The 20,955-nt window shown below is 41.5% G+C and overlaps 1 protein-coding gene across 1 annotated transcript in view; it reads left to right on the forward strand.

The window, feature by feature from the left end:
• FBLN7 (fibulin 7) overlaps nucleotides 1-17,331 on the forward strand; it is a 55,967-nt gene extending 38,636 nt beyond the window's left edge. Inside the window, exon 10 of the mRNA XM_021711838.1 lies at nucleotides 16,568-17,331. Coding sequence (XP_021567513.1) covers nucleotides 16,568-16,723 — 156 coding nt within the window. The 3' untranslated portion in view covers nucleotides 16,724-17,331. The remainder of the gene's footprint in view (nucleotides 1-16,567) is intronic.
• The last annotated feature ends 3,624 nt before the right edge of the window (nucleotides 17,332-20,955 follow it).

Below are 20,955 nucleotides of genomic sequence, written 5' to 3' on the forward strand. Positions count from 1 at the left end.
CCTGTTCACCAGGGCTTCTAGGACAGTGCTCCATGCTGTCCCATGGAATGGCACAGAAGGGCAGCCATAAAACCCAAATTGCTGCCGTCACTTGTCACTTTTTTTTCCTTAAAGTCTTTCTGTTAGATTATACACTTTCTTAAAACCTTTTTTTAAAATTTTTTTATTTTAGAGGGGACAGGCAGCTTTTCAAAATGAAAGCTCAGGCTGGGCACAGTGGTGCACGCCTATAATCCCAGCACTTTGGGAGGCTGAGATGAGAGAATTGCCTGAGCCCATGAGTTCAAGATCAGCCCAGGCAACTTGGTACATCCTTGTCTACAATAGATCACAAAATTAGCCGGGTGTGGTGGCACACTCCTATAGTTCCAGGTGCTTGGAAGGCTGAGGTGGAAGGATCACCTGAGTCCAGCAGGTCGAGGCTGCAGTGGCCATGAGTATGCCACTGCACTCCAGTCTGGGCGACAGAGTGAGACTCCAACTCAAAAAAGAAAAACAAAACAAAATGAAAGCTTGTGGTGTGTATCAGATGACTGTCAGCCCTTCTGCTTGTCATAGCCAAACCTGTTCTGAAGGAAGTGGTTCTGGTTATGCTGAGGGTCCAGTCATGCCTCTGCACACATGGTGCAGGGCTTGGAGTCTCCTCCCATGACCTGGCAGATTATTCTTGTCTGCCTTTCCTCTGCTGGTCTTCTCATCAGAGAGCCATGGGAGGGCCTGTAAACCCCGTACAGATCCTTCTAAACCAAGGAACCATCACAAGAGCATGGATTCTGCCTGAGTTACTTCCCCTATGAGAAATCATATCTCAAATACATAATCTGGTATTATAACTGAAGAAATAAAGTATCACTTCTGGCCCACCTGACTTCTCCCTGAGCATGAGATAGTACTGTTCCTTCTAGGAGCAGGTAGCTGGCTCTCTTCCTGTCTGGGGTGGATACACTGGAATAAATGAATAAGAGAGAGAACATAGAGGTGATGTTTGGGATTGCTCCACCGATACAAATTTGCCTTGGCTATATGGGAGTTTGGTGAGGACGACATCAGGCCATGGAGAGTTTAGGAAAATGCTTGAGTTGTTGTTGGTCCCAGGGCCTTCTACTTCTGATGGAAGAACCATGGGTGATGGCCTCCAGGTGACCAAAGAAAGAAAACACTGACTGAGAGTGGGGCGGGGTAGGGTGGGATGGGGTGGGGGAGACTGTTTAAGTTAAAACTTATGAGACAGCTGAGCTGTGGGGAAGTTTCAATATCTAAATACAATAAGATCTCCCATTCAAGTACTCATCAGGTCAGACCCTGCTTAGCTTCCAAGATCAGATGAGATCGGGCACATTCAGGGTGGTATGGCCATAAACTACTGGCGAGATCACATCACACATATTTTATTTAAAAGTTCTTCGTATTTGCTCTGGTATGAGACAGAGCCAGAGGAAATGTGTTGCTAGTTTAGTGATGAAGATGATTTCTGGGATGGTTAATCCTTGTTCTACTTTGTTGGACAAAGACTGAGACACAGTCAAGAACTGCTTTTGAAATTTTTCTTTTCCTCCCATGGCCTCTGCTGCAATCTCCTTTTAACAACAGAACAAGGGCCTGCAAACTTGCTTTTCTGGATTGTTACAAGGCTTTATTAAAACATCATCTGCAGTCTCATGCTTCCAACGTAGCTATGCTGAATCAGAAGCCTGCAGGCCACCAGACCTCCTGTGCAGCCACCAGGTAGGGGAGTCCAAAGGCCTGGCCAGGTTCCTGGACTGGAGATGTCACAGCCCTGGTCTGTTCCTGCCTGCTGGGGATGGAGGTGGTTCAGAGGGACAAACCTCTCCCTTCCCAGCAGTGAGGAGTGATTCGGGAGTCTATGCAGCAGGTGCCCCACCTAAGCTGGCATGTGATGATGACTTTGATGCCAAACAGGCCCAATCTAAAGCAACCATTTTCATCACCAAGATCTGTCATTTCAAAGCTGCTTGCCAACTGGGTGCAGTAGCTCGCACCTTTAATCCCAGCACTTTGGGAGGCTGAGGCGAGAGGATTGCCTAAGCCCAGGGGTTCAAGACCAGCCTGGGCAACATGGCAAGACCTCGTCTCTACGTAAATCAAAAAATTAGCCAGGCATGGTGGCGCACGCCTGTAGTTCCAGCTACTTGGAAGGCTGAAGCGGAAGGCTCACCTGAACCCAGCAGGTTGAGTCTGTGGTGGCTGTGAGAGTGTCACTACACTCCAGCCTGGGTGACAGGGGGAGACTCCAACTCAAAAAAAAAAAAGAGTTGCTTGCCATCTGTGAAATCACATGCTGAGCCCCAGTCCCCAAAGCAACAAAATATGAACGAATGACTGTTTAGGATCCTCTCTTGTCAATGGCTAGGCCTGTTCCCCGCCGGATAGTATCTTGTTCTCTATACTGTGTTTGTTCCTCCCTGTCCTCTATGGGAACCAAATTCTCCTTTGTTCTTCCAAAGCTCTGATCTGTGCTAGATTTGAGTAGTTAACACGTATTCATTCGCACTCCTTTCCAGGTAATATAGTTTCATATTATTTGGGGGGCTTTAAAACGTTTTATTATGCAAAATTGCAAACATGCACAAAAGTAGAGAGACCAGCATAATGAGCCCCATGTCTGAATCAGCAGCGTCAACAATTAACACATGGCCAGTCTTGTTTCACTTACTCTCACCTTACCTCATGATAATTTATGATTTTGAAGTAGATCCCGGGCAGCATATTATTTCCTATGTAAATATTTCAGCATATATCTCAAAAAGATAACTTTTTAAAAAAGCATAACCTAAGTACCACTCATTCACATGTAAAAAAATTAACAATAATTCCTCAATACCTTTTAATATTCAGCCATTGAGGAGTTGCTGAATTTTTTTTGTTGTTGTTGGCTTGAATTAGATCTAAGGACTGTAATTTATTGATATGCCTCTTAAGACTTTTCAAATCTGTAGCAGTGGGTCTCACACTTCAGCACATATTGGAGTAATCTGGAGGTTTGTTAGAAGACAGACTACTGGGCAGTTTATGCTGTAGAATTTCTCACAGTCTGGGTGTTCCTGGGTACATCTCTGTGTTATGTTTTAACATGTTCCTCCTTCCTCTCTATTTCTAAGAAATCTAGAGATTAAGTCTGGTTCCCGTTAGATTTATGTTGGCAAGTCTACTGCACTGGTGGTGACATGTCCTTCCAATAGGAGGTCATAATATCTGGTTGCCTCTCAGCCATTGATTAGATTTATTACCTCCTTAGGGTTGCAACTAATATTCTAGCACTATTTTTTTATTTATTAGCTGACATACTTTATAAAGAGAAGCTTCCTCTCATTAGTTAATTGGTTACCCTGCAATTTGGTCCGTATAAGCTAAAGCAGAACAAATTCTTGATTTTCTCCCCTTTATTTTCCTATTTTCAAAATGAGTTGGTTCCCTGGCATCTTTCAAGATGTCCAGTGAAATCTATTTTCTTCTTTGAGAACTTTATGGTTCATGGCTGAAACATATCTGGTGTGTGTTATTATCTTTATTAATAATAGTTGCAGCCGGGCTCGGTGGCTCAGCCTATAATCCCACGGCTTGGGAGGCTGAGGTGACTGGATTGCCTGAGCTCGCGGGTTCGAGACCCGCCTAGGCAACTTGGTGAGACCTCATCTCTATAATAAATCAAAAAAATTAGCTGGGCGTGGTAGCACGCGCCTGTAGTTCCAGCTACTTGGAAGGCTGAGGTGGAAGGATCGCCAGAGCCCAGCAGGTGGAGGCTGCGGTGGCCGGGAGCGGCCACTGCACTCCAGTCTGGGCGACAGAGTGAGACTCGAACTAAAAAAAAAAAAATAGATGCAGTTATGATCCTTATTGTTGCTCAAATTGTTCTATCTTTGGTCTTTGGGAGCTGCTTCAAGGTAGCTGATTCCTTTTGACAATGATCCTAGTAGTCGCTTATAGATTCCTGGTTATTTTGATGACAAGACGTTTCAAGTGCATCTTGGATATTTTCTGCCCAAGTCCTGAAATCAGTTGCTTTTCCCCCAAGAATCCCTGGTTCCTTCTAGTGGGAAATGATAATTAGAAACCAAGATCTGGGTGCTAGGAGTGTTCATTGGTAGTGGTTAGGTTGTTTCTTTAGTGGCTAGAGCTTGAAATATGTATTGCTAGTATTTTTTAAAAGATAAAACACACGACATGAGTTTATGCTCATACTTCCAATTCAGTTCAGGACTACAGGGTTTTTTTTGTTTGCTTATTTGTTTTGGTGGGTTTTTTCCCCCCTTTTTTATAGCATAACTTCATTGATCTGTTCTCCTTTCTCTTATTCTGAAAACCTCCTGTTTAACATCATCAAAATAATTACACATTTTTAACAAAATCTCAGAATAACAATGCCAACACTGCTACAAAAATATGATTACTGGAAGAAGTTAAAATGTTTCTTTTGCAATTCTGTTGGTCCTCAAGGTTTATGCCATTAGGGATATACTTAAAACTTGCTGTTTTAAAATCACTTGGGGCCAGGTGCGGTGGCTCACACACTTTGGGAGGCCAAGGTGGAAGGATCCCTTGAGGCCAGGAGTTTGAGACCAGGCTGGGCAATATAGCGAGATCCTGTCTTTACAAAATAATTAAAAAATTAGCCAAGCATGGTGACACACACCTGTAATTCCAGCTGCTTGGGAGGCTGAGGAGGGAAGATTTCTTGAGTCCAGGAGTTTGAGGTTATAGTGAACTAGGATCATACTACTGCACACTCCAGCATGGGTGACAGAGTGAGGCCCTGTCTCTAAACAAATAAAATTAAAATCACTTGGAATAGTTCCTCTCTGTGATATGCTCCAAACTAGAATCAGGATTATGTTTATTTGGTTTATTTTGCTGAAACTTGTAGAGATTGTTTTTTAATTTTTTTTTTTTTTTTTTTGAGTTAGAGTCTCACTCTGTCACCCAGACTGGAGTGCAGTGGCCGCTCCCAGTCACTGCAGCCTCGACTTGCTGGGCTCCGGCAATCCTTCCGCTCAGCCTTCCAAGTAGCTGGAACTACAGGCGCACGCTACCACGCCCAGCTAATTTTTTGATTTATTGTAGAGATAAGGTCTTGCCAAGTTGCCCAGGCAGGTCTCAAACCCGTGGGCTCAGGCACCTCCCAAGGTGCGGGATTACAGGCTGAGCCACCGAGCCCGGCTTAATTTTATTTTAAAAAATAATAATATAAACTATTTATATTGTTCCAAAGCCAAATCCATAAGATATAGTGTATTCAGAGACATTTGTTTTCTAACCCAGTCCCCTCCATCCCATTTTCTCCTTCTGCTATAGACAATCAATTTTTTCCCTTTTACTTTCATTTTAAAAATATAAACAAATGATAAATGATAGTGTACCATTTCATACTTTTCTTAATCCTGCATTTTATATGTTTTTTAAATTTTTTGCTTAATATATTGGCTATCACTCCATAGAACCATATGGTTTATTTTCTATTATAGAATGCTCCATTATGAGAACATAACATTGCTTATTCATCCTGAATATTCACTCTTGACTAACATTTGAGTTATTTCCAGCCCTCTGCTATTAAAAATATTGCAGTGATATGTATACGTCTTTTTGTATTTTTACCAATTTTTTCTCCATAAGAGTTATGTTCCCGTCCATCCCCAACAGCAATGTATGAGTGTTCCTGAATCAAAGCAGTCCCCAGTGGTTCTCACATCTGTCCCTCCCCACCCAGCAAGACCTGCTTTGGAAAGTCAGAGAGGCTTGAGTAGAGAACTGTTCTACAGAGGGCCCGCCTGCCTGCCTTGGGTTTCTGAGGAGCAGTCACCAGTCACCAGTAGGAGAGGCGTGCAAGGCAAGCCAAGCAGAGTGTGGGCTCTTGAGCAATAGAAAGTTACTAAGATTTTGGATTACTTTTTAAAATCACTTTATTTTTAAAGTGTTATACCTCCAACACTAGCAAGCAAAAAGAAAAACAGTCCAAAAGAAAGCTACCACAGCAGAGTCACAGTAACCTGGATGGATTTATTGGGAATCTGAGCATATGGCCAAGGAAGGACTTGAGGAAGTTCGAGATTCAAATGGGTCACTCTCCACCAACCACTGCCTTAGTTTTACCAAATTCTCACCACAGGGATGGAAAAGATGAGCTTTAGTGACTCTGAGCTTGTACTTATGAAAACCTCTGTGTTTATAAGCTGCTTAAATATTCCTGAATGCCTCCTGTGTTCTGGGCACCATTCTAATTGCTGCAGATACAATGGGCAACAAGATTGTCAGAGATATTGACCTCACAAAGCTTACATTTTAACAGGGAAACAGACAACAGATCTATAAACAAGAAAAGTGTGCAATGTCAAATGGGGATGAATGCTATAAAAATAAAAAAATCAAAAGAGGGTTGTCGGTACATAATAAATATATGCATAACATATGAAGGAACAGTTGTCACTTGGTACAGTATTTGCAGGGGATTGGTTCTAGGACCTCCCAGAAGATAAGATACCAAATCTCTGGATGCTCAAGTCTCTGATTTTAAAAAATGGTGTAGTATTTGCAGATAACATTCACACATCCTCCTGTGTAGTTTAAATCATCTTATAAGATTACTTATAATACCTCATACAATGTAAATGCTGTGTAAATAGTACTATATACTACATTTAAAATTTGTATTTTTTTTCTGAATATTTTTGATCTGTGGTTGGTTGAATCTGCAGATGTAGAACCTGCAGATCTACTGTATACCATCCATATAATTTAGATGTTTCCACACTGTTGTGTGTGGTGACAGTTAGATCGCATTTCCTATGTGATTGGAATTATGAGTTGGAATCTCTCGAGTGTCTGAATGAGATTGTGATGGAAAGCCTTGGATGACCATACTGGGCTTATGTGCACAAAGGAAGGGCATCTTGTCTACAGAGTGAGAACAATGATGCTGATGTGGGGAGAAAGGACACAGTAGGCCATGGGAACCTGGGGGGACAGAGCCTAATTTTGTGTTCTGATTATTATTGCTGCATAAAATACCCAAACACTTTAGTGACTTAAAGTAACTATTTTATTATGGATTATCATGGATTCGGTGGGCCAAGAGTTCAGATAGAACACAGGAGGTGGCTGCCATTTGCTCCACGATGTCTTTGCTTCCCTCAGCTTGGAAAACTCCATGCCTGGGGTTACATAAGGGTCATTCATTCACTTCCATGGTTGGCTTGGGCTGGGAGGACTCAAAGACTAGGACTGACAACCAGAACATCTATCCTTGGGCTCTCTCCATGTGACATAGCCTTCTCAGACATGACACGGTGGCCTTAGAGTAGTCAGATTTCTGACATGGTGGCTCCGGTTCCTAGCAGAATGTTCTAGAGAACAATAGGGAAGCGGCATGGCCATTTATGACCCAGCTTTAAAGTCACATAGAGTTACCTCCACCATCCTCTGTTAGTCAAAGTAGTCACAGGCAGCCACTGAGTCAAGAGAAGTGGGCATGGACCAGTGAGTACTCACTGAGTAGAACTGAAAAGTCTCACAGGATGTTAGGGCCATCTTTTCAAACTGCCATTCCTGTTTCTTGTTTAGGGTTTCAGTGCCTCGTGAAACCTGACTTCCAGGCTGTGGGTTTTATCAGACAGCCTTGTGTCCTTTCAGTCCTCCTTCTCATAAGCCCTTTTGTGGGTTCTTTTCAAACAAATGATCCCTGCCTAAGATGAGAGTTACACTCTAGTTAGGAAGCAAGATCTTCATATATGTCACAAGAACAATGTAGAAACAGAATTTAAATCCAATGTGCATGATGCTATAAACTCACCAAAGTCAGAGACTGGGAAAAAGGGATGACTGGAAGGGTCAGGGCCAATTCATGCCCTGAAGTCAGCACTTGAGTAGTTCTTATTAGAGGAAATCTAATAAGGCACACCCCCATCACAAAGAGGATTTCCAGCAAAATCCAGCATTGGCACAGTCATGGAAAAGCTAGCTGATGGACAAATGAGAGTATGATTTGATGAGAATGAGATCTGGGCTGACTGGATTTTGTTATCTGATTACCTTCTAATGAAAAATCAGATTTTAGCAATCTAGCTCCTCATCTCCAGGTAGCTCTTTAGATAAACTCTTTAGAGGGCAAGTAAGCTTACTTATGCCAGGACTTGTACCAGTCATACAATAGCTTGCCTTCCTTTCTTATAGTAGTTGGCTGAGTGGTCAGACATGTTTCTGTAGTTAAAGATCTCTGCTTAGGCCAGGCGCAGTGGTTCATGCCTATAATCCCAGCACTATGGGAGGCTGAGGTGAGAGGACTGCCTGAGCGCAAGGGTTCGAGACCACCTTCGGCAACTTGGCAAGACCTCATCTCTACAATAAATCAAAAAATTAGCTGGGTATGATGCGTGCCTGTAGTTCCAGCTACTTGGAAGGCTGATGTGGAAGGATCACCTGAGTACAGCAGGTAGAGGCTGCAGTGGCTATGAGCGTGCCACTGCACTCCAGCCTGGGTGACAGAGTGAGATTCTGACTCAAAAAAAAAAAAGATCTCTGCTTAGACTCCCAGTCCCCAGGCCAAGCTTTTTCATAGGAAGATTTTGCTCCTCACCCCTTCCTGGGGTCCTGAGGGGTAAGGCAAATGCTATCCCCATTCATTCATTCCTGCTTTCAGCTTCTAGGGAGCAGAATGTTTGGTTAGGGACTGGGTCTTGAAAGCTAATGGCGACAAGAATGCCGGTGTTCTTTTATGGTGGCTTGGACAGTCTGTGTCCATGGGACAGCTGTATCTCTGCAGAGTTATGTGGTAGTTCTGCATACTCCATGTTCAGTCAGACTTGCTGGATCTTTGAGTGCAATCCCAAATCCCTAGAGCCCTGAGCGATCTAGCCACTGCTGGCCTCCTGGTCTTCTTCAGCTTGTCCTCATTGTTTATGATGCTCCCAAACGAACTAACCTTCCTTCTGCTCTTGGTTCTGCCAAGCTCATTCCCACACCAGGTATTTGGTATTTTCTGCTTCTTCCCTCAGCTCTCCACTTGGTGGGGACTCAAATGTGCCCTCCTCAAAGGAGTCTCCCCAAACACCCTTGGCCAATGCTGCCCTCTTCTCTCCATCCTTCTTGATTACCTTACCCTGTTTAATTTTCTTTGAAAGTGCTTTTTAATATCCAAAATGACTGTACGTGTTTGCCTGGATTTTTCTCTCTCTCTATAGCATGGACCCTCTTGGTTACCTAGCCACCAGTATCCCTTTCTACTTTCTGAAAATAAGACTGTTTTGCTCAGACCCCTTTCCTCCTTATTATGGGATGAATTGTGTTCCCCTCTCTCCAAAAAAATGGAGACATTGAAGTTTTAGCCTTCAGTACTTCAAAAGAAGATTGTATGTGGAGACAGGGTCTTTAAAGAGGTAATTAAGTTAAAATGAGGTCACCAGGGTGGGCCCTAATCCAATATGTCTGGTGCTGTATAAGAAGAGATTAAAATACAGACACACACACACAAGCAAGATCATGTAAAGGCGCAGGAAGGAGAAGACAGCCATCTACAAGCCAACAAGGGAGGCCTCAGAGGAAACCAACTCTGCCCACACATTGACTTCAGACTTCCAGCCTCTAGAGTTGTGAGAAAATACATCTCTGTTGTTGACACTGGCAGACCGGTGGTCCTACGTTACAGCAGCCCTAGTTAACTAATAACTAATACAATAGTCATTCCAGCCTGTGTCTTAAGAGAAGGTGACGCCCCATACCCTCCCATCCAGGCTCCAAAGGCAACCATAGTGAATCATTCTTGACCAGCAAGTGGTAGAGATCCAGACTAGAGCCATCCATGAATGGCATTCCTGGGGTGACTGCTATGTGCCCAGGCATTTTCCTAGGCAGCATTAAGGGAAGGGCTTTCTTATTGCATGATCAAATGATCTCTTTCTTTTCCACTGAATGAGAGAAAATATGCCATCACAGTTGCTGCTGAAAGCCAATTTTTGACAATGAGAGAAGCTAGTATAAGGAAAAAGCCTCCTAATGAAAAGCAGAACCCAGGGAAATGAAACTGGGCTCCCAGGTGAAATATACCTGGGTCTTTCCTGCCTCCAGACTTCTTGTTTGCTATGTGCAATGATGTGGTTATGGTTTAAGTGGGTTTCTAATGGAGTTCTTGTTGTTTGCATCCAAAAACACCCTTACAGACCTAGGCTGCTGCTGGAATCCCAGCTCCACAAGAGCAGGCAGCCTGTCTACATGCTCTCTGAGGTAGCTCCGGCACCAGCCTGCCCCTTGGGCAAGGCACTGGACAAGCCATGAAGTAGTTGGTGTTTGTGGCAAATATTCGCAAATTTGGCCAAATACTTTTCTCCCGCCTCTGGGCCAATGATAGACTGGCACTTCTGGCCCCTTGTGGTTGGAAGTGGTGCTGAGACTAGTGCAGTCTCAGAAGTGGTGCCGGTGTCTTCCAAGCCAAGGACCTTATGGCAGATGTTGAGACCCTTGAGATTCTCTCTCCTCTCATATGACAACTGGGCCCACTGAGTGTGGAGGCTGCCCTGTTAGCTTGGGTGCTTGAGTGATCACACTGACCAGTGCTACACAGAAGCATGAGTGAAAAAATGGTCTTTTGTTGTTTTAAGCCACAGGAATTTTCAGGTTGTTTGTTACTCCAGCATAAATTCCTAACTGAAAAAAAGAAAGGGCAGAAAGAAAAATAAAATAAAATGAGAGAATCTCTCCGTCATTGATGAGAAGATGATGTTATGGGCTGAGGAGTAGAACTCCTTTTACCTGCTTTACCAAAAAAAAAACAAACTTATTTTTTAAATTGCAAAACTGGGGCTAGAATTGTCTGTCTCAAAGATTAGAGTATCCATCCCAGCATCATAGAAGAGTCTGAGAAGGTCCTCAAGGCCACGCCTCAGCTCTATCCCAACTTCTTGCCTTGGGAGCCTAATAAACTTTACGCTGTGGGTTGAATTGTGTCCCCCGAAAAGATAGGTCCAAGTCATAATACCTGATATCTATGATTGTGACCTTATTTGGAAATGGGGTCTTTGCAGATGTAATTAGTTAAGTTGAGGTCATCTTACAATGACTGGTGTCCATAAGAGAAAACACAGACATAGACACACACAGGGAGAGAAGACAGAAGCAGAGATTAGAGTCATGCTTTCACAGCCAGAGGTATGCTGAGGATTGCTAGCAAGCACCAGATACAGGGATAGGTAAGGAAGGATCATCCCTTACTGCTTTCAGAGAAAGCGTGGCCCTTGTAGACACCTTGTAGATAGCCTGCAGAACTGTGAGGGAACATCACCGAGTTTGTGGTACTTTGTTTCAGCAGTCCTAGGAAACTAACAAACCTAGAAGCCCAACCTCCCCTCCAAATGTCAGCTGAGGGTCAACTGCCTCACCTCACTTAGGAAGGGTCATTCCCATCTAGGGAACATGGACAACTACCAACTGCCAACTAGACACTAATTTCTTTTCAAAAGTCCCCAGCTCAGCCATCCCTTTCTTTGCCGATAATCTTGAAGCAAGAAGATGACTTTATTAGTGTCACTGCAGCTAAATTTAGAGCCCGAGAGAAAAGGCATTTTGCAATGAGTGCAGAGTCACACTGGGACATTCAGTAGTCTGATTTTCAAACATTGTGGTCTTTTTTCCTTTTTTCTTTTTCTGAAAGAGACATTAACTAATTATGTATCTAGTAATGACATGATTCTTACTTCAGCCATAAAAGATAAAACGAGGGGTTCAATCAGCATATTTCATAAAGAGATTCACTGACTCCAATGATAGGAAGGTCTTTGGACCCTTAATTCCAACACTGGATTAACCTAGAGGACTGCAAACAAAATCAAAGCCACTGTCTCCTCAGAATCTTAAAAACACCCCTCTTCCATGTCTCCTTTTCCAAAACCTAACCTCCCACTTCTCCAGCTATGTTCCTGCAGCAGAAATGATGCGGCTCTTACCTATCCCTCAAATTCATATGTTGAAACCTCATCTCTAAGGTATTAGGAGGTGACATCTTTGGGTGATGATTAGGTCATGAAGGTGGAGCTCTCATGAGTGAGATTAGTGACCTGATAAAAGGCACCTAGAGATCTTGTCTGTCCCCCTCCTGCCATGTTGAAGACATAACAAGAAGGTGCCATCTATGGACCACAAAATGGGCCCTCACCAGACACCAAACTTTCTGGTACTGTGATCTTGGACTTCCCCACCTCTAGAACTGTGAGAAATAAATGTTTGCTGTTTATAAGTCACCAGCTTAAGACCGTTTGTTACAGCAGCCTGAACAGACTAAGACACAACCCTCAGTAAAGCCATGGAAGTTTCCCTCCTCCCTGGTCTACCAGTGAACCAGTCAGGCTAACTCCCATTGGAAACTCTGCTTTTATTAACTTCAGGTGGCATAACAGAGCCAGCGAAGGACTGTGTGGCCATCTGCATGCTGATTAAAGTCAGTTCTGCCCTAAGAAACAGAATGCACAGGCCACATTTTCTTTTCCTCTTAGACAAACAGAAGGGAAAAACAATTTATAATCTAGATCAAAAGTGAGTCAAAAGAAAAATGGGCAGGAATTTCACAGAAATTCCTCCCAGATGGCCTTTCTCGTATCTGAGAAATAGTGCAGGCTGTCTTGTTTCTGTTGGCATGCCTTTATGCAGCTCTCCCTCTTGACACTGGCAGGAGATAGCTGTCAGGTGGGTAAGGTCATTTCCTGGTGTCCTTCCATCTCTCATTTGCCACTCTTTCCTTGTGACAGAGTAGAAGATTGCTCTTCTGGCAGGAAGGCTTTCGGGAGAACTGAGAATTGAAACAGAAATCACAACTTTTTAACATGGCTGTTCTAGGACTCACTAAACCCATAAATGGCATCCGTTCATAACATGAATGTCACAAACCATCTAAGCATAAACTCTCCTAACATCTGCTCACTCACATGGCCAGACAAGACCACGGACTCTTCCAACAACTCTCTAATTTACAAAGTCTGACCCATCCCTCCCACGATCATCCCATGACAGAAATTCCCGTTACTATCTTTCTCTAGCTCCCTCCTGTTGAGATGTCCCTTATTTCTATCCTGCTATGGTTTGAATGTATCCCCCAAATGTTCATGTGTTGGAAACTTAATCCCTCTGCCCCCAGTAATGAATAATGGTGGCTCTGTCCTCATGAATGGATTAATGTTACTATCACAGGACTGGGTTGTTTGTTGAGGGAGTGGCTTTGCTATACAACCAAGTTCTCTCTGACTCTCTTGCTCTTGCCCTCTCACCATGTGATGCCCTGCATCATGAAATGATGCAGCAAAAAGGCCTCACGTGTTCTTGGACTGCTCAGCCTCCAGAACCGTGAACTAAACAAACTTATTTTCTTTATAAATTACTCAGTGCATGGTACTATGCTATAGCAACAGAAAACAGACTTAAGACATCATCCATGCAACCTCTTTTGCTGCCATAAATAGTAAACCTGATGCTTTAACTATATGGGTTTCTGGCAGTCTTTAATGGACATCAACTTGCAACTTGCAACCAGTGGTCTCAACCATGGTCCCTGGATCCACCGGAGTGTGGTGACCAGCTTTGAGGTAAATATTAGGTAGTTGGTGGCCAGTACTAATTTTGGGTGGCCAAGGTGAGAGGATTGCCTGAACCCAGGGATTCAAGACCAGCCTGGGCAACTTGGCAAGACCTCGTCTCCACAATAAACCAAAATGTTAGCCGAGCATGGTAGTATGCACCTGTAGTTCCAGCTACTTGGAAAGCTGAGGTGGAAGGAGCGCCTGAGCCCAGCAGGTTGACACTGAGGTGGCTGTGAGCGTGCCACTGCACTCCAGCCTGGGTGACACAGAGTGAGATTTTGACTCAAAAAAAAAAAAAGATTCCCAAGTTTAGAAGTAGCAAAGGAATATGTCTTGCTCAGGAAGAACTGTGCAAAGCTGTGAAGAACACAAGTGCATGGGAATGTGACATACAGGGTGATATGTATGTGCCTGACTTGTGCATAGAGAACCACTGGCTGCATTCTTGACCACGCTTCTTCATTTCTGCCTTTGGGAATTGAATTACATTAGCAGAAGAAGTTACATTACTCCTAATTGGCCTCCACCACTTCAGGTCTTAAATTTTTTTTTTTTTTTTGAGTTGGAGTCTTACTCTGTTGCCCAGCCTGGAGTGCAGTGGCCGCTCCTGGCCACCGCAGCCTCGACCTGCTGGGCTCCGGCAATCCTTCCGCCTCAGCTTTCCAAGTAGCCGGAATTACAGGAATGCGCTACCACGCCCGGCTGATTTTTTGATTTATTGTAGAGATGAGGTCTCACTGCCCAGGCGGGTCTTGAATCCGCAGGCTCAGGCAATCCACTCACCTCAGCCTCCCAAAGGCGCGGGATTACAGGCTGAGCCACTGAGCCCTGCTAAGTCTTAAAATATTTTACAAAATCCTTTCATTCTGTCTTTCACCTAAAGATCCACCATTTTTCATATGGTTGGATGGGGAAAAAAAAAAGACAGTGTGCCTTGATTAATTAATTAATGACAGAGTCTCACTCTATCACCCAGACTGGAGTGCAATGGCATGACCATAGATTGTAACCTTGAACTCTTGGGTTCAAGTGATCTTCCTGCCTCAGCCTCCTGAGTAGCTGGGACTACAGGCTGGCTAATTTTTTACTTTTTATTTTTGTAGAGATGAGATCTCATTATGTTGCCCAGACTAGTCTTGAACTCCAACCTCAAGTGATTCTCCTTCCAAAGCACTGGGATTACAGGAGTGAGCCACCACACCCAGCAGTCAGTGCCCATTTGAATGTTTTAAATGTTAATGATTTAATGCATTTTAAGTGAGTGCCTTTTATGTGCCTGATCCTTGCAGGAATATAGGCTTGAACAAGGCAGACACATTGAATGCCCTTGTGCTGCTCCCAGAATGTCAGGAAGGACAATTTAAGACATCCTACTGATATCATAGGAGAGTGAAAGGTGAGGGGTGCTCTTGCCTGGTTCACGAAGTTTTCCCCCAACAACAGAGGAAAGGTGGGTGCCGCCTCAGAAGCAGGAGGTGGAGGCCAGTGGCTGCTGTTCCAAACCCCCACTACAAATCCTGTGATTTGACCTGGGGAGTTCTGAATAACAGACCCTTGCTTATTCACGGGTGGGCCATCTTAGGATGCCTGTTTCATGGACTGTCACGCAGCATCTATACCACAGCTTCATCACAGTATGCTTGCCAAGATTTCTAACACAACAAAGCCATGGCACCAGCAGTGTCTTCCCAGTCAAATATCTCTGAGGCCTCCCTATTTGTTCCAGGGAACCTCCTTCCCTGCTTTGGTGTCCCGGCCCCTGGACAGAAGTTCTGCACGTCCCATTTAAAAAGTCAAGAGCATTTTTTTTCCTTCTTTCTTTTTCCTGGTTCAAATTTATGTGTAGGATGCATCTCAAGGAACACAGTCTTCCAGAACTCCTGGCAGACCAGGATGGCAGGATCCAGGGGAGGTTGGGTTGGTTTCTATTTCCTGAGGGGCCACTCACATCATCTCCTCAACTTGAGGAGAACATAAAATCCTTCATAGCTACACAAGGACAGGCTTTCAGTCTCTGAGACAATACGGAATTCACAGTAACCAGGCTTTCCTCTTTCATGGGCTGAAATGACTGTTTTTATGTGAATTTGGCTGAAATAAGGAGCATTTCTGTTGATTCCGGGTTTACCTAACTGAGTTCAGCTACATAAGGAAGTTTAAGTTGGCTTGCAGTCCGTGGGCATAAGGAAGACTGAAAGAGCTGGTGTCAGCAGATATGGGGCCGAATCATAAATTCATTCAGGAAGTCCAAGATTAAAGTCCAGTTTATATTATGTAACAAATATACCTGCCAAGCAACACATCCCGGCAAATAAATTTGAAATATTTTTGAGAAGGATACAGCTGGGATACAAAGCTTGTATTTTTTTAAGGTTTATGGGAATGGTAAATAAGACCGCTTCTGTGGAATCCCTTAAAAAAGTAGTTTAAAAACTTGGAGCAAAGAGTAAAGGTCCCAAATACTTATGAAATAGGAGCTTCATGACAACAGAAACGTGAACTTCCTATCTATTTATGTTTACTGTCTCATTCCTCTGGATGCAATCGCATTCCCTGAAAAAATGAGTCCCTGGACATGCCAGGCAGGGAAGGGAGATTTTGAAAGAAAAGTACTATAAGATGACACATGTTCAGTCTTTATACTAGTCATTAATAAATAAATGTTTTTATTTACACACACATATGAAATATATTTAGCAATATGTATTTGTATAAAGTGCAGGTATGGGGGGGGTAAAAAAAAGAAAGTATAGTGATGTCAAACAATGCTTGGAAGTGAGCCAGGATTTCTACTTCTGGAATGGCAGAGTAAGAATCTTCAAAAATCCACTCCACCACAGAAGGCATGAGAACACTGGCAAAAGCGGTCAAAATCAACTTTTTCAGAATCTGGAAATTAACTAAAGTCTTTGAAGAGAATTTATTCAAGCAAAAAAGTTGAATCTTAGTGAAATACCTGTGGCATTTTAACTTCCCTAATCTCATTCTCCTCTCTCCAGTGCCAAAGTACGAGTCCTGAAGACCAAAAGTCCTGCAACCTTAACAGCTGTAAACCCCAGTACCTACTAGACACTGGAGTGGGTAGAACAGCTTTGGAGCTCCAAAAGTGCCCCATTCCTGCAATACTGTCACTGTTGGATCTGACAGCTCACTGAAAAGCTACCTTCTCAGGACCTGTGTTAATCTGACCAGATTAAGAACTCACTCTGTGAACAGCCCTACCATTTGTCAAAAATAATAAGCAGTAATTGTTTAACATCGAGACTAGAGGTGGTATTAACAGAGTCAACACAAGGCTAACAGGAAAACTTAGCAGAAAAAAACATGGGGATCTTTGAAAAGCTCTGACACATCCCTGGGAGTCTAAAAGATCAGGCATGTGCAGGGCTTAGAACATGCCCAGGAAAGACACGAAAGAGTCCTAAGTTCTCATCTCTGGCCAGCCTTGAGGCTCTGCTCATGCAGGAAGTAAAGCCCAAGGCAGAGTTATAAACTACTGACTGGAATATTGAAGGTATATTCTAACTCACACACAGTTTCTCTGTAAGTACTGAAGACTTCTGTGTTGAAAGTGTTTAAGAAAATCTCTGTCCAGTCATTAGCTGACTATTAAGGTAACTGATCATTGACTTCAACAGCCACACATGACAAAAAAAAAAATACAGACTTTACAGAATTAGTCCAGGAAAATCACTAAACAAACAAAAATGACAATAGCAGCAACAACAAACAAACCCTGGATGAGGTATTCTGATTTATGGAGTTGACAAATTACATTGTTTAAAATGTCTCATTTTCAACAAAAAGAACATGCAAAAAGATCTAGGAAAGTATGGTTCATACACACACACAAATGTCAATACAAACTATCCCTGAGGAAGTCCGGATATTGGACTTACTGGAGAAAGACTTTAAATCAGCTATTATAAGTATTTTCAAAACACTAAAAGAAACAATAAAGAGTTAAAGAAAAGTATGAGAATGTTGTTTCATCAAATAGAGAATATCAGTAAAAAGACAGAAATTATCTTTAAAGAAACCCAAATAGAAATACTGAGGCTGAAGAGTACAACTGAAATAAAAAATTCACAAGCATGCCCAAGAGTAGATTTAAGCAGGCAGAAGAAGTAATCAGTGAACTTGAACACAGGTCAATTGATATTATCCAGTTTAAGGAACAAAACAGAAAAAAAATTAAATGAACATAGTCTCAGATATTTGTGAGGTCACCATCAAGCCTATAAACATAAGAAGAATGAGAGTCTCAGAAGGCGAGGAAAGAGAGAAAGGGCAGAAAGAATATTTGAAGATATAATGGCAGAAAACTCTCCAAATGTAATGAAAAGTACTAATGTGTGCATCCAAAAGGCCCAACACATTCCAAGCAGGATAAAGTCAAAGAGATTCACACCAGGACACATTGTGATCAAATTGCTGAACACCAAAAACAAAAAAGTGTTTAAACCAGTAAGAGAAAAGCTCTCAAATACAAGGGAGCTTCAATAAGAGTAATGCATCACTTCTCATCAGAAACCACAGAAGACACATATTCAAAGGGATCAAAGGAAAAAAGCTATCAGCCAAGAATTCTATACCAGCAAAACTGTTCTTCAAGAAAAGAGAAATTTAGGCATTCTCACATACAGAAAAATTGAGGAAATTTATTCCTAGCACATCTACCCTATAAGAAATATGAAAAGGACTCCTTCAGACTAACATGAAAGGACACTGAATAGTAACTTGAATCTATACAAAAAAATAAAGAACAAACAGTAAAGGTAACTACAAAAATAGAAAAAACAGTACAAATATACTTTTTGTTTGTAACACTTTAAAATCGTACTTGATTTAAATGACAACTACATAAGGCAATGATTATAAAAGTATGTTAATATTATATACAAATTTAATTGGTGATTAATAGTACAAAAGAGGCAAGAGGAAATAAAGCTATATCAGAACAAGTTTTTTGTCTATTATTGAAATTAAGTTGCTGGGCGCAGTGGCTCATGCCTGTAATTCCAGCATTTTGGGAGGCAGAGCAAGAGAATTACCTGAGCTCAGGGGTTCAAGACCAGCCTGAGCCTCATGGGGAGACATTGTCTCTACAATAAATAAAAAAATCAGCCAGGTATGGTGGCACATGCCTGTGGTTCCAGCTACTTTGAAGGCTGAGGCAGGACTGCCTGAGCCCAGAAGGTCAAGGCTGCAGTGGCCGTGAGCATGCCACTGTGCTCCTGCCTGGGTGACAGAGTAAAACTCCAACTCAAAAAAAAAAAAAAGAAAGAAATTAAGTTTGCATTGCTTTGAACTAGATAGTTTTATTTACTTATTTATTTTTGAGTCGGGGTCTCATTCTGTCACCTAGACTGGAGTACAGCAGCACAATCCTGGCTCACCATGGCCTGAACCTCCTGGGCTTAAGCAATCCTTCCGCCTAAGCCTCCTGAGTAGCTGGGACTGTCAGAATGTTCCACAATGTGTGACTAATTTTTTTTTTTTTTTTTAAGAAATGACGTCTCACTGTGTTGCTTAGGCTGGTCTTGTACTCCTGGACTTAAGTGATCCAAGGCCTCAGCCTCCCAAAGTGCTGGAATTATAGGCATGAGCCATCATACCCAAGTCATAAGCTTGTTTTAAGTATTGTAATGCCCATGGCAAACATTAACAAAATAACTCAAATGCATATAGTAAAAGAAATGTTAAAAGAATTAAAATAAAAGACTAGAAAATATTTATTTAATACAAAATAAGGCATCAAGGGAGGAAGGGGGGGTAGGACATAAGACACTCAGAAAACAAATAAAATGTCAGAATAAAATTCTACCTTATGAGTAATTACATTAAATGTATTTGGACTGTTAGATATGTATAGATTTTATATCTGTATAGAGCAACCACTAAAAATAAACTATACAAAAAGATACACTCAAAAACACTAAAGATAAATCAAAATGTAATTCTAAAAAATGTTCAAGTAACCCACAGGAAGGCAGGAAAAAAAAAAGAAGAACTAAAAACAGAGGGAGTAAACAGAAAACAAATAATAAAATGGTAAATTTAAGTTCTGACATATCAATAATTACATTAAATATAAATGATCTAAATACATCAATTAAAAAATCAAGTGCCCACATTTGTGTGGACCTATTTCTAGAATCTTTATTCAGTTAAATTGATGTGTGTGTCTGTTTCTTCACCAGTATTACACTATCTTGGTTCCTGTAGCTTACAGTAATTCTTAAATTCAGGTAGAGCAAGTCTTCCAATCTTATTATTTTAAAAAAATTGTTTTGGTCTTTCTAGTTACCTTGCCTTTCCATATAAATTTTAGAATAAGCTTATCTATATCCACATAACATCTCCTGTTGGGATTTTAAATTAGAGTTGTGTTAAATCTAAATCAATTTTGAGAGAACTGAGATGTCCCCCGTATTGAGATTGTGTCAAACTGATACCGTTTCTTTTTTGGATTTTGGTAGAATTTGTCAGTGAAACTATCTAAACCTGGAGATTTCTATTGTAAACAAATTTCTAACTATGAATTCAATGTCTTCAATAGTTATAAGGACTAATTCAGGTCATCTATTTCCTCTCACAGGAGATTTGGTCATTGTGATTTTAGAGGAATTGGTGTATTTCATCTACAGTATCAAATTTGTGTATATAGCTGTTTGTAGTATTATCTTATCCCTTTAATTTCTTGCAAGATTTCTGGTAATGTTCCCTGTTTCAATCTTATACTGGCATTTTGTGTCTTCTCTCTTTACTTTTTTCAGTTTTCTAGAAGTTTATCAATTTTATTGAACTTTAAAAGGAACCAGTTTTTGGTTTAATTGATTCTTTTATTTTTCTGGTTTCATTGATTTTCTCTTATTTTTCTGTTTTCAACTGTATTGATTTCTACTCTTATCTTTGTTTCCTTCTTTCATCTTGCTTTCATTCTGCTATGCTTTTCCTAGCTTCTAATTCATTTTAAATTATTGATTTGATACCTTTCTAATATAAACATTTAGTGTAATACATTTTGTTTTAAAAACCTCTTTAGCGGCATCTTGCAAATTTTGATAAGTTGTATTTTTATTTTCATTTGTTTTCAAATATCTTCTAATTCCCTTGATACTTACTTGACCCATTGATTAGCCAAAGTGTTTTTAAAATTTCCAATGTTTGAGATTTTCCTATTATCTTTCTCGTTGTCTTTCTTTTTAGGAGACTCGCTTTTTAATCTAACTACATTATAGTTAGAGAACATACTTGATTTCAACTATTTAAATTTGTTAAGTTTTGTTTTATGACCCGGGATATGCTTTATCTTAGTGAATGTTCCATGAGCACTTGAAAAGAATGTATATTCTATTCTTATTTGCCGAGTGTTCAATAAATG

Source organism: Carlito syrichta, unplaced genomic scaffold, assembly GCF_000164805.1.
Source record: "Carlito syrichta isolate Samal-C Ts95f unplaced genomic scaffold, Tarsius_syrichta-2.0.1 Scaffold302727, whole genome shotgun sequence".
Lineage (NCBI taxonomy): Eukaryota > Metazoa > Chordata > Mammalia > Primates > Tarsiidae > Carlito > Carlito syrichta.